The sequence below is a fragment of the Eublepharis macularius genome, chromosome 1 (assembly GCF_028583425.1).
Source record: "Eublepharis macularius isolate TG4126 chromosome 1, MPM_Emac_v1.0, whole genome shotgun sequence".
In the NCBI taxonomy this organism is placed as follows: domain Eukaryota; kingdom Metazoa; phylum Chordata; class Lepidosauria; order Squamata; family Eublepharidae; genus Eublepharis; species Eublepharis macularius.
Window position 1 is genome coordinate 230,236,916 of NC_072790.1, and position 16,402 is coordinate 230,253,317.

Sequence of the window (16,402 nt, forward strand, 5' to 3'; positions counted from 1 at the left end):
TGGAGATGATAGAAAATTGCATGCCCAGCTAACTCTAACTCTACAATGAAAAAATCTGAATTTTTTGATCTAAATTTGTGTCATTTCTCTTGCTTTTAGGGCTATTGCCCATTTTAAAAACATCTTAGCCAAACAAATGGGTTTTAATCAAATCTAGATGATCAATTTGAAGGGGGGGAAAGCACTGTTTCCTATTTCTAGGTAACATATTTATATCTTGCAGCAGACGTCATTAAAGAGGCTTTCCAACACGTGAGAGAAAAGGGGGAATGCCTCTAAGATCGGCTTCATTTTTGAAAAACTAGTGTTCTTTTGAAAAAGCTACAAAAAATGAGCCAGCCTATTAACTGGGGACACCTTTTTTTAGTTTATCGAAATTTACTCAGTGTTATAGCCAGTGACCAATAGTAGAAGCCATTTTGCTCAATTTCATGCAGCAATGTTATTTTAAAGATTAAATTTCATTCTTAAATTATGACATAGTTCCATCTTACCTTTAAAAGCCATGCTGCGTAACTAGTCATGGAAAGTGACAGGGAACCAAGAGGCACACAGAAAGCCTGCCATTCATATGCAGTACAAAAGAGAGTGTCACGGTAGTGCAAGCCGATACCAAAAAACAAACGCCGTGACCTACTAACTACTCGTATTTAAACAGATATTAACAAGAGTAATATATTTATCTCAAAATGTATATATACAAATGGAGTGATATATTCAAGAGTTTATAACTGATTACAATTTAAAGGCAAGCATCAATTGATTCGTATCTAACTTTAACTCTATCAAAGTTAAAGTGCAGGGTGCAATGTAAACATATTTACAAATGTTCACAGAGTGATATGAATCAATTGATGCTTGACCTTAAATTGTAACCAGATATAAACTCTTGAATATATCACACCATTTGTATATATACATAAATTTTGAGATATACTACTCATGCTGATATCTCTTTAAATAGGAGTAGTTAGTAGGTCACGGCGTTTGTTTTTTGGTATCAGCCAGTCATATGCAGCAACTATCTTTGCCATAATAAGGGCTAGGGATTCTTTTTAACAAAGCTGAGATTGAGTAAATGAAAAAGCAGCTATGAAGTTGGTACAATTCTGTGCTCGTGCAAAAATCATAGCCTGCCTTACACAAAACAAGCCTGCAGTTCCCCAGCCTGGCATTCTTGCCTTTTCATGCCAGTTAGAGTTTCCCAAACCAGCTACCATAGGGTTTTTTTTTTCCAACTAGCGATGCCATAGGATCAATGTGGGACTTTGTGAATACAGACCTTTTGCTTTACCAGTGTACATGAAAAGAGCTGCTTGTCCAGTTCTACTGCTCCCTTTCACACAGGCGCAAAACAGGTGACGCACAAAAACTGTTTATTTTAACAAAAATATTGTAAAGTGAAAACATCAAAATAATAATAATAATAATATTAAAGTTAAGCCTTTGATGTCAAGAACTGCAACTATGGGGTGAGACGGAAAGTCCTTAGGGAGCAAACCCCTCGTCTCCCTATGAGACCAAGACCCCTGCAGAGCTGGCTTTGGCGCCTGCCCCGTCGGCACTTTCCTTGGAAGGAGCTTTCTGGTCATCCTCGCCCATTAGTCGGATATTGTGTTTTTCCCGGAATTCATTCAGCTCCCGGCCTTTCGTTTGCAGCTGCTGGCTCAGAGTCTCTATGATCTTGCTGATCTGTGGGACCAAAGAACAGCAGAGGAGAGTCAAGATGAACACTTGGCCAGGTAAGAGCTCCCTAAAGCAATGGCAGAGAGGGGGGCTCCCCACTTCTTGAACCCTCCATCTAGGAAGAATGCCAGAGGCATTTTGCGAGCAAGTTTCACTTATAAGTAGCACATGGCAGCCTCTGACTTTGCTGGTTTCTGGTGCTTAGACTTGTGTGACTTTATGAGCCCAGATGGCAGGTGGGGGCTTTGTGGCATTTCATTCATTAAGAAGACAGAAGGAATCATGCGTTGGTTAAAATGTCACGTGATCTTTTATTTGTGCTTCTGTGCTACCATCCCCACCCCAAGGAGGCTTCTTATTTTCTTTGTGACTGCCAGAGATTATATGAGAAGGAAGAACTGGAGGTGAGGTCACAATCTACTAGCTTTGCAAAATCTCCTGAAGATACCCCACATATTAAAAATTCACATTGGGAGTGTTATGCAACGTCTTTGTGTCAGAACAGCAAATAGTGGCAAAGAAAAAGGAGTGGGAAAATGAAAAGTGTGCCATTCTTTATAATCAGTTTGAAAATGGGTACTCGTTCAGCTGCCTCTGGCAACTACCAATCACCAGCAAGTGACCTGGTAGGAAGTTCTTCTAAGCTAAAAAACAGTCCATCTTATTTTTCTTTCAAGTTTTCAATGCACCTTGAACAACTGGGAAAGTATGTTTGGGCAGATTAAGTAGGAAGCTGCAGGGGGGGGTCACTAAGAAGCTGTCAGCTCCTTCCAAGGGAGATGCAGGAAGTCTAGAACCTGCTCCACTCCAAACAAAGATGTTACCTGCTCTTTGTTGTTTTCTAAGGCCGGAAGAACCTCCTTGACAGTGCGTTCCACTAACACTCCTCCCACCATCCGGTAGCACTTCCTAGTTGGATCCACTTCTCGAAGCGTTTCAATAACCAGTCTGTGAGGAGGAGGAAATGTAGAAGATCAGTGCATCCTACAACAGTAGGAGATAAAGACATCCTTTGTTGTAGAAAGCTAATAGCCACAGCAGTCAGGAGTCCTCCAGCCACAGGAAAAAGCACTTCCCCACAGGCAAATGAAGGCTGCACTGCTTGCTAATTTTCTATCACACAATAAAGGCTGCAAAGTGGCAGCAGACAGGTACGGACACCTGAGAAGCATGTTAGGATTACTAGGATTATTTTAGGAAATTACTGTCTCCAAGGCTTAATCGGCCCTTTATTTATATGGTTTATAGCCTGCACTTACAAAATAAAATTTCAGCAAGACTTTTAAGAAAAATTAAAAACACCAATATTCATAGAAACGGTGAAATAACAATGTGAATGACTGGCAAAAGCCTATATCCCGCTCAACCTAGAGACTAACTTGCAAAAGCTAACTGGAAGAGAATGGCTTTCCCCTTCTCCTGCAGAGAGGGGCCTAGGCACATAATAATAATAAATAACAACAACAACATTCAATTTATATACCACCCTTCAGGACAACTTAACGTCCACTCAGAGCGGTTTACAAAGTATGTAATTATCATCCCCACAACAAAACACCCTATGAGATGGGAGATGCTGAGAGAGCTCCTAGAAGCTGTGACTGACCCAAGGTCACCCAGCTGGCTTCAAGTGGAGGAGTGGGGAATCAAACCTGGTTCTCCAGATTAGAGTCCCGCGCTCTTAACCACTACACCAAACTGGCATGGCCAGAAGGGACTTTTTGAAGCAGTAACACAGAAGATCCTGTTTACTGCAGAGGTCAATCTGGCTTCGAAGTAAGCACCTACTTTAAGCACAATCTTTCCTGCTGATCTCTGGCGATATGTGCATGTTTGTTCACACAAGAGCTGGTATCCCCTGAGATATGCAGGAACCAGACCATGCATGCTGCAGGATGAGACGGAGGCATACCCCTGACTATGGATGAGGGATCATTATTTTTGAAAGTCTGCAAGTATTGATAAACAATCTCACCACCAGCAGAAAACAAGCAAAGCAGGAATTAGGCTAGGACACCTCTCTCCCCTTGGTGGGGGGAGGGCAGAGCATGCTCTGCCATGTCATCTCCCCTCCCGTTGCATCATTACAGCTCACTCAGTCACTTAACTAACACTTCATTTTGGTAGACAGGCAGACCATGCCACAGTATTATGCTTTCACAGGATTGTGATGACGCAATGGACAAACTGTAAAGCACAACAATACTTTTAAAAGTTTCTGCCTAGAGCATACTTGTGTTCATTCAGCTCCATCTCCAACTCAGCTGCCTTGGAAGCCAAGCCTCGCTGCTCCTGACGCAGGCGGTTAAACCCAGCCACCACCTGGAAAGAGAAAAAGATCTGCCACTCGATCGAAACGCACTCCTCCACCCCCACCAGCAATCCAATTTAATCATGCTACAGGCATTTTTGACACTGGTGCCTATCATCTCTGCCCCTACTGTTTTCTTTCTACGATCAAACTTCATGATATCTATGGACTAGGAACCTGGCTGTTTTACTGATATTGCTGACTGGCTTGCTTGATCCTGATGTGAGTGCTCCTCATCAGCCAAAGAGAAGGATTAGGTTAGCAGGTCCTTGGAAGAGCCATTCATCACCTTGTTTCATGGTCCCTCGCCTTGCCCTTCATAGCCCACACAGGGCTGACACCATCAGGCATCTTACAGTTTCATACATTGACTGCATCCACACAGGCTTCCCCCCCCCACCACACCTTTGCTTCTAAACTGCAGCACTTTTTAGACTATTCACACAACATGATCCTCTAAACATACACTTTCCAGGCATTCCCCATATTCAGTACATTCTCTCTCATATCTGACTGGAAAGAACACGAATCCAAGCACATTGGCAAGCCATCTGCATGGGAAGACGTATATTTTTAAAGGTCCTGCCTCCATCAGTGCCGTTTTCCTTCTGTCAGCCCCTCAAGGCTGGTTGTGGCAGCAGATAGTTATAATGCAACTGATAAATTTTTAAAAGTCCTCCAGTGGCATAGCAGCGGAAAATATGCAGAGGAAATGGTGACTGGCCAAGGAAAATGTGCACAAAACTCCAGTGTAGATGCTCCAATGTCAGTGTGCATTCACATCCATGATGAGATGGAAATTTTTGCCATGTGGATACAGCTCTTGTCAACCAATCAGTTAACAGACCTGCATTTGACTGCAGTGAAATATTCCAAAAAGATGAGAAAGTCACTCTGTAAGCAGCAGCTTTCCCTCTTCATTTCATTCTGACCAAATAATAATAATAATAACATTCGATTTATATACCGCCCTTCAGGACAACTTAATGCCCACTCAGAGCGGTTTACAAAGTTATTATTACCCCACAACAATCACCCTGTGAGGTGGGTGGGGCTGAGAGCTCCAGAGAACTGTGACTCGCCCAAGGTCACCCAGCTGGCTTCGTAGAGGAGTGGGAATCAAACCTGGCTCTCCAGATTAGAGTCCTGTGCTCTTAACCACTACACCAAACTGGCTCTCAACTGACCCAAAAGCCAACCCATGCCTTCTAGCTTCATTCCAAAGTGCTTCCTCTTTATTTGATCTGCACCCCCTCCTCCTCACCTTCTAAGGCTTCACATAGCCTCACTTTTGCAACTGAACCTTATTTCACTAGATCTCATTAGTTGTCATTTATTTGCAATTTAAAGATTCTTGCAGAGGCTAGAGATGCTCTCATCTCTAACATTTCCTCAATCGTTGCATAGCTGAGGGTTACTGTTTATGAAAGATTCTGGCTTAAATGAAAAACTCTAGACCTTGCTCATGCCAAGAGAATCTCCTTTTTCTGGCATTTAAACTTCCCGAGACATAGAAACAAAGATTACTCGGCGCACACCCAGAGATACTTTCCCCTTCATCACAACTGCACGCCGTTAAGGCTCATTCACAGCGGATTCAGGCTTCCGTGACAACCTCCACAGCGGCACTCTCGTGTTTCTCCTCATACCACAGCTATGCAACTCTATGGAAGGACGTGGCTTATGTGGGATCCCGCTCACCACCCGCAGGAAGCGCGCCATGACCTATATCAGGTCCAGCACTCTGCCTATGCCCAGAGGCCTCCCCGCCCCTACGGCTCCGCCATGCCCGCGCTTCCCTTTGACTTCTCTCCCTGCTTCGCCCGCCTCAACCAGCACCTGCTCGGCTGTCAGGGGCTTAGCGGCAGCAGCGCCGCCACCCCCGCCGGAAGGAGCCACCGGGCCGCTCTTGCTCTTGCCGTTCTCCGCCATCTTGCCCCAGTCCGAGAGAAACAGAGCGCGAGCCTAACGGTACTCCAACTTCCGGGAGTTGGAGCCCACGGGAGCCCTCGTGACCGGAAGTCTCAATATTTTGCGTTCCCCCCAGATTCACTTCCGGGCTGCCATCTCTGGCCCAACAACCTTTGCTTTTTATAAGATTAGAAAGTTAACTGTTGTACTACTAATTACAAAATATACCTGCGAAGTTCTGACTCTCCCCTAATAAACGTCCTGCTTTCAACCCGGGCGCTATCTTTGTTAAGTAAAGAATTACATTCGCTCTATGTTACCAGAACGACGCACGTGCCGAGGCAAAAAGTAAATAAAAGTGTCAGAAAACGCTGAACGAAGGCGGCGCAGGCTCGGATGATGCTAACCATTTTGTCGGCCGTTAAATTCTAAAGTCGCCATTTTTGTTGAGGGAAGAGGAAGTATCCGCCCCGTCTCTGCCATCTTTATTCCGGGCCGTGGTTGCCTTGTGTCGCCATCTTAGCTAAGGGTCTCCGTGTATTCTACAGCCTAGAGCCCTCTGTCGGCCATCTTTGTTATGGACGCATTTGTCTAAGAAGAGCCATCTTTGTTAGAGGCGCTGATTTGACTTCCTCCCTGGACTTTGGAGCCTGGTCTGGGGGGGCGTTCTCAGCCGCTTCACTTTTTCTACTCATGTATGCGCGGGCGTGGGGGGCTCGGTGGGTAGGAGAAGGAAGCATTTTGCTTGGTTTGAACAGGATCAAGTTTGGGTATATGGGGGTGAGGGGGAGGAAGCGGGACGTGTTTGAAGATAATTGGCATCAGGATGAAAAGATTCAACATGAGCAGGGGACAGAGCAAGCCTAACGAAGAGGCGCTGGGGAGGGGGCGGGGAGACGAGGAGAACGCAAGGCTGAGAGAACTGGGTTGGTTTTCTGTGGAACTCCTTGCCGCTGGATGCAGAGTGGGCAGCTGTTTTGATTGCCTCCTTTAAAAAAAAAAACCTTTACCTGTTTTACCTTCTGTGCTTGAGGCACAGAAACACAAGTGGTAATGTTTCTCCTGCCATGTATCCTGTCTGGGTTAATCTGCCCGCATTCTCAACATTTCGCTTTCCTGGGATGCTTAGAGAAATGAATTGATTTAACACAGCCATAACGTGTGGGACTGGCAGGAACTAAATGCCTATTCTTAGCTAGGAGAACCTCTAACAAAATGCAAAAAAACCCATTTTTCAATGCCCTAAGCAAAGCATGATCTAATTTAGCATACTTGTTTTGATTTTTCATTTTAAAAGTAAATCATCTTATGTCCCGAACACACAAAATATTTGAAATGAAATATTTGATCAGGAAAACGCATCATGGGTGGTTGAAATGTTCAAACAAAATCAAAGCTTTTTGTAGAAATTATTTTTATTAGAATAATAGTTGTAAATTTTTTAAAAGACAATATAGATGCATGAAACCCCCACCCCAAGGCGCTGAAAACTGTCGGCAGCACACTAAGGCCATCCTATGTAGAATCTCTCCAGTGGGTTTAGTCTTTGTAGTGCCCTTACCTGGATAGGCCAGGTGAGCCTGATCTCATCTAGATCTCAAAAGCTAAGCAGGGTTCGCCTTGGTTAGTAATTGGATGGAAGACCTCCAATAAAAGCCAGGGTTGCAGAGGCAGGCAATGGCAAACCACTTCTGTTCATCTCTTGCCATGAAAACCCCATCACTTGAGGGCACTCTCCACCACACCAGTCTTTGTAGTATTGACCTGTAATTGTAGCACACCCAAACATTTGTGTGTGATATGCTATGGATGTGGTCATCCGCTCATCTGTTTCAACACAATTTAACTCTTCCATGGACGTCACTGGGGGACATCAGCTTCACTCTCACTCTTCATTGCATTTCGTGGTTCCATCTTGTTGCATATAAATACAAATTTTAGCTTGGGTTTTGATTTGACCTGTACAGCCAATCAGGAGAATTCATAACTTGGTTTTTAAAATGTGGATATAATTTGTGGTTTTACAAGTCAGTACCACATGCACTTACCCTCCTACTGTTCCTAAGGATAATCACTGAAAACATTAATTACCGCTTTGAAATGGTTCTGCTAATATTATTTCAGCAATGGCATCTGTTCATTGTTTAGGAAGCAGTGGATTTAGAAATGTCAGATGTTCCACAGAAAAATAAAGTACTAGAAAACCTTCCATTTTGGAACACTTCCCATCCTGCAGCCCTGACATCTCTAGGATCCACTCTAGACCTCAGATGCCTTGAAAGATCATCAGATTTTTAAACTTGTCTCTTTTAGGCTGAGAAAACTGATCCAGAACCCTTTGCAGACTTTTCTTAAAGGCATCTTCCTTCCCAGGCCGTGGAAGCAGTTTTGGCAGATCAAAACCCTAACACCTGACCACAGGTAATTAGCCACAGATAAGCTCAGGGCAACTGATGCAATAGCCACAAAGACTGATTCATAGCTCAATTCCATCCCTTTTACCTTCAAAACACTCCTGTGAGGCTGAAAATGATTTGTGCATGTCAGACAAGGATCTCGGAAATCCAAGATCGAATCCCCACTCTGCCATGGAAGCTTGCTGGGTGACCTTGGGCCAAGCACACACACTCAGTCTAACCTACCTCACAGGGTTGTTGTGAGGATAAACAGAGGACAGGAGAATGAGGTAAGCCACTTTGTGTCCCCCTAGGGGAGAAAGGGTATGTGTGTAAATGAAGTAAATAAATCAAACTATTTGAACCCAGTCGCTCTGTGTCTACACCACATAACTAGTTTGTAATACAATACACAGATGGGCAATAAGCATTCCAAATAAATAAAATATTGCATTAGCAGTTTTTATGTTCAAAATATACCTAGTTTGAGTTTATGCAAATCTTAAATCGCCAACTGGAGGTAGGGGCTTGTCGGCATGTATCTTTTAAAGCAACTCAAAAATGCTCCACTTGTAACAGATGGAAGATCTAATTTTTAAAAATCTGGCTTAACCAGCTTGTTCTGGAGCCATGCCTCCTGAGCCAGGTGATTTACGAGTCAGAAAAGAGTGACCAACTCCTGTTCATTTTTTCAGGCTCTCTGCTGCCCCCTGTGGATTCAGAGCCATGTCTGCTGCTGCAGGCTCCCTGAAGCCCCTCATTGCTGTCTGCCAGGTGACCTCGACCCCCAACAGAGACCAGAACGTGGAATGCTGTTCCAGCCTCATCCGGGAGGCGGCCCAGCGGGGTGCCTGTGTCGTCTTCCTCCCTGAAGCCTTTGACTTTATTGGCAGCAACACGGAAGAGACCCTCCACCTGGCTGAGCCCCTGGAAGGGGATTGCTTCCAGCATTATGCCAGCCTGGCCAGGTAGGATTTGCGGTGCTCTTCAATGAGAAAAGTGCTTGCAGAGGATCATTTCTATGCTGGAGATGGCCAGATTCTCAGGGTGGGAAGAAAAGAAAGCTTGGAGTGGCCGGTATGTAGGGGTGGGCTGTTCAGATACTGCACCTAGTACCCTGCTGTTGGTGGTGGAAGGTTAGCTGCCAGTTCTGCCAACACACTGTTCTTTCTAGAACCAGGTCTGTAAAAATCTAGTATTTTTTTATCCCCAGTCTTCTTCCAAGTAGTGGGTGTCCCTCATTTTATTCTTACAATCCACCCTGAGAGGTAGCCTAGGCTGAGAGAGCATGAGTAGCCCATGAGAGCAGGATGGAGATTTGGATCCAAGTCTCCCACATAGCAGGGGCTGTGGCTCTCTCCTAGAGCACTTGCTTGGCATGCAGAAGGTCCCCGGTTCAATCCCCAGCATCTCCAGGGCCTGATTCTGTTGAATGCTGCTTCATATGTTCAGCATTCTAACTGGTACTCTGCACTGGCTCTATATATCAGAGCAATCAGGCCTGAAAGCTCAGCTCTACTCCGGAGATAGCTAGGTTCTGCCTTCAAGGTCTTCAGTTGCATATTCACACACATTCCTGAAGCTTCTCTAGGAGAGGCTGTGGCTCAGTGGTAGAGTTTCTGCTTGGCACACAGAAGGTCCCAGGTTCAACCCCTGGCATCTCCAGTTGAAGTTCGGGGGGCAGGCGATATGAAAGACCCCTGCCCGAGACTCTGCAGAGCGGCTGAGTAGAAAATGTTATGGGTGATCAAGGAACATGGTTGCTGTACCAGTTTTTGCTGGCGAGTCATGGGTTTCAGACCATTTGTTCGGCAATGTATATATACTGCTATTTCCCTTGAAAAAGTGGAAATGACAAAACAGGTTGAGTGAGCTGGCTTCCCTGTTGGGATCCACCCCCCTGGGATGCAGTATGCGACCTGTCAGGAGAAAATCAGAAAAAGAGGATGATTACAACATCGTTGAATTCAATGCACTCACCTGTCTTGTCCACAATTCATCTGCACATGTCACTGTAAGACCTTATCCCGATGGCTGTGCAAGAGAGAGAGTTAAGAAAATGGATCATTCATTCTTATTGGACAGTGATTGACATTACTGGAAGGACTGTTGAAATGTTTATTGAAATGTAAGTTGTGGCTATTTATATAGGTTACTATGAATTTCTGCCTGAGAATTTGTAGTGTGTATATTTATCCACTGTTTGCACTGGGCACTTTAATAGATTGTGAATAGCTTCATAGCTTCACAATTGATTGTATCCTCCTCTGGTGCAGGGGGGGGGCACCTGTTTTTTGCTGTTTTCCGGCGGAGACTCCCTTTTTGTATGCTACTCTGAGTAGGAAATAGTGACGTCATCATCACCATCTGCAGCAGCATTACTAAGTATAAGGGAGCTTGATGTGTTTGTGTGACCTGACTTGGGTGGCTTTTCCTGCCGTTCCTTAAAAGTATTACATTGGTATGGTGCTAAACCGTGCCTTATGCTAAGTCGGACCACAGGCCCATCCAACTCCATTCTCCATGACCTTCTGTGGGGTCATGCACAAACCCCTTCCCTCTTTGCAACTCCTCTCTCTCACAGAAGGGCTTTCCTGGACACTCTTCCCTTTTGGATAGGGAAAATTTGCCCCAGAAGCTCTTGTGACCCAGACGGGCTCAGAAATGGCAAGAGGGCCACATCTCAGAGCTTCTCCATGGGCAGGTCACTTGCTGCCCTTCATGCACCATCTCTTGAAGGAGTCACATGCAGTCGGCATATCACAGGACCATTGGAAGGCATCTCCCATTTCCACCCAAAGGAGATGCTCGGGGAAGCTGCGTAGCTTCTGCTCCTTTCCAGGCTGCCCTTGAAAGGGCAGCTGGTGCAGGGGTTGGTGCTTGGGCCTTGTGCTCCAGCAGTCAGAGGTAGCTGAAGGGCCCTGGCACCCCTGCCTTTGGAGGAAGAGCTACTGAGATCCTTTGTCAGGAGACACGCAATTGGATCCAGAAATCCTTGGTATCTACCCATAGAGTACAATCCATGGCCGCCCAAAAGTTCCCCTGAAATCCTATTCCTAGGGGAGAAGGGAGGCCAGGAACAGAATTTCAGAAAGCTTTGGGGGCTGCTGCTTTTGGGGAGGCAAAAAAGATTGCACTCCATGCATGGAAATCTTTATGCCCTTGGAAACGTTTATTCCAGATCCAGGTCATAATTATGTTTCCTCTAGCTTGGTATTTTCTACTCCAACCGTCTCATCTCAAGTACTTCCCTAGCAGGCATCCATCAAGCGGGATTGGACAGTAATTTAGCCTCATTTCTACTCCAAGGCCCCACCCACCCACCCACCCACACAGAGAGAGAGAGAGAGAGAGAGAGAGAGAGCGCACAGGCTGAGATAATTTCCCTTCTGTTTCTAATCTCTGCCAGGGAATGCGGGGTCTGGTTGTCCCTTGGAGGCTTCCACGAGAGAGGCAGCAATTGGGAGAGCACAGGCAGGATCTACAACTGCCATCTACTCCTGGATCCCAAAGGTGAGAAAGCTTCCTCGGTGCTGGACACTTTCTCCCCAGCCTTGCCAAGTTGGTCAAGTCGCCTTAAGCCCATTTCATGAACTCTTTGAATCAATGTTCCCTTTCCAAACTTCCTCTGACTTCCCAATGCTCTCTACCAGAATCATGCAGCTACTGTGCACCTAAGGAACTGCAGCTTGCGGCACTTAGCCAGTACTGGCATTAGAAGGGAACCGGAGTGGGGCATTAAACTCCCCCCCCCTTACAACCAGCCAGGCGAGGAAGAAGCCGTAGCAGGCAGAAGCTTTCGTGTGTCCCCCAACTTCCTGAAGCTTCCAGGGGGTGCATCATAGGATCAAATTTCAGAATTAGCCCTATTTGGGTTGTGGCAGTAAAAACAACAGTGTTGTAACATTTCAAAAAATTGTATTTTTCGCCTGATTTTCAGCCAGAACATCTCCAGATAATTTTTTTTTAAAAGAACAACATGACATTAAAATTCAGCACAATTGTTCCTAGGGAGCAGGGGGGGGATGCTCAGCTCTGCTGGCTGCAGGTACAGTAAATGGGTGTCTGGCTACTTTCTATGGAGATAAATCAGGATGGGTCGCTGTGTTAGTCTGTCTGTAGCCATAGAAAAGAGGAAGAGTCCAGTAGAACGTATAAGACTAACAAAATTTGTGGTAGGGCAGGAGCTTTCGTGAGCCACAGCTCACTTCTTCAGATACCTCCAGTGAGCTGTGACTCATGAAAGCTCCTGCCCTATCACAAATTTTGTTAGTCTTATAGGTACTACTGGACTCTTCCTCTTTTCTAAGGCTACTTTCTGCCATTCAGCTGATGGCCTTGAACACACTTGACTCTTGGGACCTTCTGCCTCCATAACTAGGCTTTAAAGGTGCCATGGGGTTTGTTCATAAGAAGCTTGGGGATCTACTTGATTTATACCCATTTCTCCCTGGCGAGGACCCAGAGTGGCTTACATCATTCCCCCCTCTTGCATTTTACCTTCTCAACAACCCTGTGAGGTAGGTTAGGCTGAGAATATGACTGGCCCGAAGATCATTCAACAAGCTTCCTTGGCACAGTGGGGATTTGAACCAGGTCTTCCAAGTCCAGCACTCTGAGCAGTACAGCACACTGGCTGATTGAAATGCTGATCATCTATAACAACAACATTTGATTTATAAACCGCCCCTCAGCACAACTGAACACCCACTCAGTGTGGTTTACAAAGTGTGTAATTATTATCCCCAGAACAAAACACCCTATGAGGTGGGTGGGACTGAGAGCTCTGAGAGAGCTGTGGCTGACCTAAGGTCACCCAGCTGGCTTCAGGTGGAGTGGGGAACCAAACCCGGCTCTCCAGAGTCCCGCCGCTCTTATCCACTACACCAAACTGGCTCTACTGAAGGAAAGTGCTCCTGGTTATCCTTGGATCTTCTTCTCCCTTGGAATTTTCTGCCCTCCCGTTACCCTGAGAAGTCCTGCACCGTGCAACCCATTGACCTTGGGTAGATGGTTTTGTCTAGAAGCACAGCAGCCAAGACGATCCTTTCTCCATCTTTTCTGATGGTTCTATACTTTTAGTACAATGACACTAACTTGTTAACTGCTCTGAGTTTGGCACTAATCTGTCCCGAAGCAGTATATAAGCCCAAGGTGGTGGTGGTGGTGGTGGTCTGCATTAAAGGAGTATCTTTTGCTCCCCACAAACTTCTCTGCCCACACATTTACCACCCTGACACTTGTCACGGCTGGCTTTAGGAACCTTGGTAGCAGCCTACAGAAAGACTCACCTTTGCGACGTGGAGCTGGAGGGTCGAGTGTCCATGAAGGAAAGCGCCTTTACCAATCCGGGCTCTGAGATTGTGTCACCTGTCAGCACCCCAGCTGGAAAGGTACGTGTGAGATCCTTGGGAGGACTATTAGCCAAAGTAGTTTTCTCCTTGAAGCTTCTGCAAGTAAAGTAGATGCTCTACCACCAGTCCGCAGCCCCTGAGCTCTACTGGTATTCTGCTCAGTGCCAGGAGAATGAGGAGCAGTGGTCAATGTGGCAGACAAATCTGTGAATCCCCCCCCCCCCCCCCACAAAAGGCATGATAGTATTATTCCCCCTCTCCTTCTTGAGTGACAAAGGAAGGCTGGCGCTGAGGTGTGGCTTGGCTTCAGATTTCCACCAGTAACTTCTCAATTCCTAGCCTGGACGTTTAGCCATCACACTGCACTTAAATTTCTCCCCCAACATGACCCTTCACTCATGCGAAAATGAAATCCATTCACGGCCATCACTGACTCCATCACCTAAGCAGAGTTGCGTTCTTCTAATTCCGTTGAAGTCAGTGGCTTTAACAAGAGTGTGAAGGCTTAGGATGTTGTCGGAGGCGTAAAGCAGCTGCAGACTGGCCCAACGTGATCAAAGAATGGCCCAAAATGGTTTGCAAAGGACAGTCTGCTAAAAATCCTCTTTGTTGAAGAAGAGCCAGACTGTCACTGCAAGAAAGTCACCTTGGTGTGGCAACTGCTGGCTCTCGATTCTGGTCCCAGTGGACTTCCCCGGCCCACCCCCTATATCATGAAATCCAGCCACCCCTTCCCCTCTGCAGTGCCAGCCAGACTCCCTCTCGTTCCTCCTTCCTTTTAGGTTGGTTTGGCCATCTGTTACGACCTACGTTTCCCAGAGATGTCACTTGCCCTGGCCCAGGACGGGGCAGAGATTCTGACATATCCATCAGCCTTCACGGTGACCACAGGTTCTGCCCACTGGGAGGTAAGAAGCTGCAATGCCACAGCAGTAGATTCTCTGATCTGCTCGAAAGCACTCCAGCCCTTTAACTGGGGACAAGAGAATTGTTGGTCATATCGCTTGATTTAGCTCCCTGCTCTGCACTTCACTTGCTCCTTCCAGGGAGTGAGGAAGCTCCTCTCTTAGGGACTGTAAATCGGAGACATCCAGCTCTCGATAGGTTGTTGTAAAATTCGAGACGAATTCAGATGGAGTAGGGACTCCTCTTTACCATAAGAAATTCGTAATGGGCAATTGTTGCATAAAATGTGAAGCTGGGTTGCCAAGTGACGATTGCTGTGATCCATCATCATCCTCATGAGCAGGTGCCAGAAAATAACATTAATGAGTGTGGTGGAGTGCTGGACTAGGATCTGGGAGACCCAGGTTCAAATCCCCACTCCGCCATGGAAGTCTTGCTGGGTACTCATGGGTCAGTCATATGCATTTAGCCTCACTTACCTTACAAGGTTGTTATGAAGATAAAATGGAGAACGATGTAGCCCACTTTGAGTCCCCACGGGTAAGAAATGCAAGGTGTTAAAGGAGATAAATAATAATAAAATACTGCTTCCCGCTCAGCAGGGAAAAGCATTTGGCCCATGCACAGAGGCACCGTGAGGTTCCTTTGTACTGACTGAGACAGATGCCTAACAATGGCTTGTTCTTGTCCTGCACGAAAGGTGCTCTTTTTTTGCTCTTCCTCTGTTCTTCGGTCTTATTGAAATTCTGCATAGGCTCAGAGGCCCTTAAAAGTGCAGGAATATTTTTGGGAGAATGTTTTAATCAGTAGTAATGGGCAGCAGAGGTTCTCCAGGTCCTGACTGTTTGTCATCTCCCAGGTGCTGCTGCGAGCCCGTGCCATTGAGACCCAGTGCTACGTGGTGGCAGCCGCTCAGACAGGCAAGAACCACGAGCGCCGCACCTCCTACGGCCACTCCATGATAGTGGACCCTTGGGGCAGCGTCATTGCCCAGTGCCAAGAGGGAACAGGCCTGTGCTATGCTGAGATTGATCTGGCTTACTTGCGGCGCATCCGGCAGGAAATCCCGGTCTTCTCCCACCGCCGAACTGACCTGTATGGCCAGGTGGCCTCCCTGAAGAGCCCTACAACCTCATGATCAGCCTGCCTGCCACACAGGACTCTCAGGCACTGCCAGGCTGGCCTCCGAAACCAAACCCACAGGATTACAAGGAAAGAATAAGCCCCCATCCTGCCTGGACCTAATCAACTATTGATTTGTGCACTGGTGAAGAGCAGCAGTAATTGTGGGGGTGGGTAAAAAGTGGGACTGACAAACTGAGCCCCCACTTATGCCCGATTCAGAACGCTTTGGCCCTGTCCCCCCGCTAGAAAACCAAGACTCTACTCATTTCTGCCACTACAAAAAGTATCACCTTGGTCATAGATTCCTTCTATGCCGCCGCACTCCAGCGCAGGTTCTAGATGATCACTTTTCACCTCAATAAATTATCATTGCCCCCTTCAGAACCGCACTTCATTTCTGTGTCTCCATCTCTAATCGCTGTTTATAACTGAGGTGAGGAGGGGCTGTAGCTCAGTGGTACAGCATCTGCTTGGCATGCAGAAGTTCCTAGGTTCGATCCCTGGCATCTCCACTTGAAAGGACCAGGTAGTAGGTGATGGGAAAGACCTCTGCCTGAGGCTCTGGAGAGCTGCTGCCAGGCACGGGAAATGGTACTGACCTTGACGGAGCAAGGGTCTGGTTCAGTATAAGGCAGCTTCGTGTGTTCACATGTATTTTGAGTTTGAGTATTTTGAGGGATTGGCAAAAAGTTTCTAGTCTACAGGTATTTGGT

The 16,402-nt window shown here is 46.4% G+C and overlaps 2 protein-coding genes across 3 annotated transcripts; one reads left to right on the forward strand and one right to left on the reverse strand.

Annotated features, from left to right (window-relative positions):
* Positions 1 to 1,359: 1,359 nt before the first annotated feature.
* Positions 1,360 to 5,985, reverse strand: PFDN2 (prefoldin subunit 2). Its single transcript, XM_054983082.1, has 4 exons — positions 5,837 to 5,985; positions 3,920 to 4,008; positions 2,511 to 2,634; positions 1,360 to 1,692 (listed from the first exon to the last, which is right to left on the reverse strand). Exons 1-4 carry the CDS (start codon positions 5,927 to 5,929, stop codon positions 1,513 to 1,515), a joined length of 486 nt encoding a protein of 161 aa, XP_054839057.1. The 5' UTR covers positions 5,930 to 5,985; the 3' UTR covers positions 1,360 to 1,512.
* Positions 5,986 to 6,513: 528 nt separating this feature from the next.
* NIT1 (nitrilase 1) lies at positions 6,514 to 16,057 on the forward strand. 2 transcript variants are annotated; one of them, XM_054982186.1, is made up of 7 exons: positions 6,514 to 6,627; positions 8,222 to 8,329; positions 9,000 to 9,272; positions 11,714 to 11,817; positions 13,564 to 13,697; positions 14,441 to 14,566; positions 15,424 to 16,057. In XM_054982186.1, the coding sequence occupies exons 1-7, from the start codon at positions 6,602 to 6,604 to the stop codon at positions 15,700 to 15,702; spliced, it is 1,050 nt and encodes a 349-aa protein (XP_054838161.1). In that variant the 5' UTR covers positions 6,514 to 6,601; the 3' UTR covers positions 15,703 to 16,057. The 2 variants fall into 2 exon arrangements, with proteins under 2 accessions (XP_054838161.1, XP_054838167.1); XM_054982192.1 differs by having other exon boundaries at positions 6,553 to 6,603.
* The last annotated feature ends 345 nt before the right edge of the window (positions 16,058 to 16,402 follow it).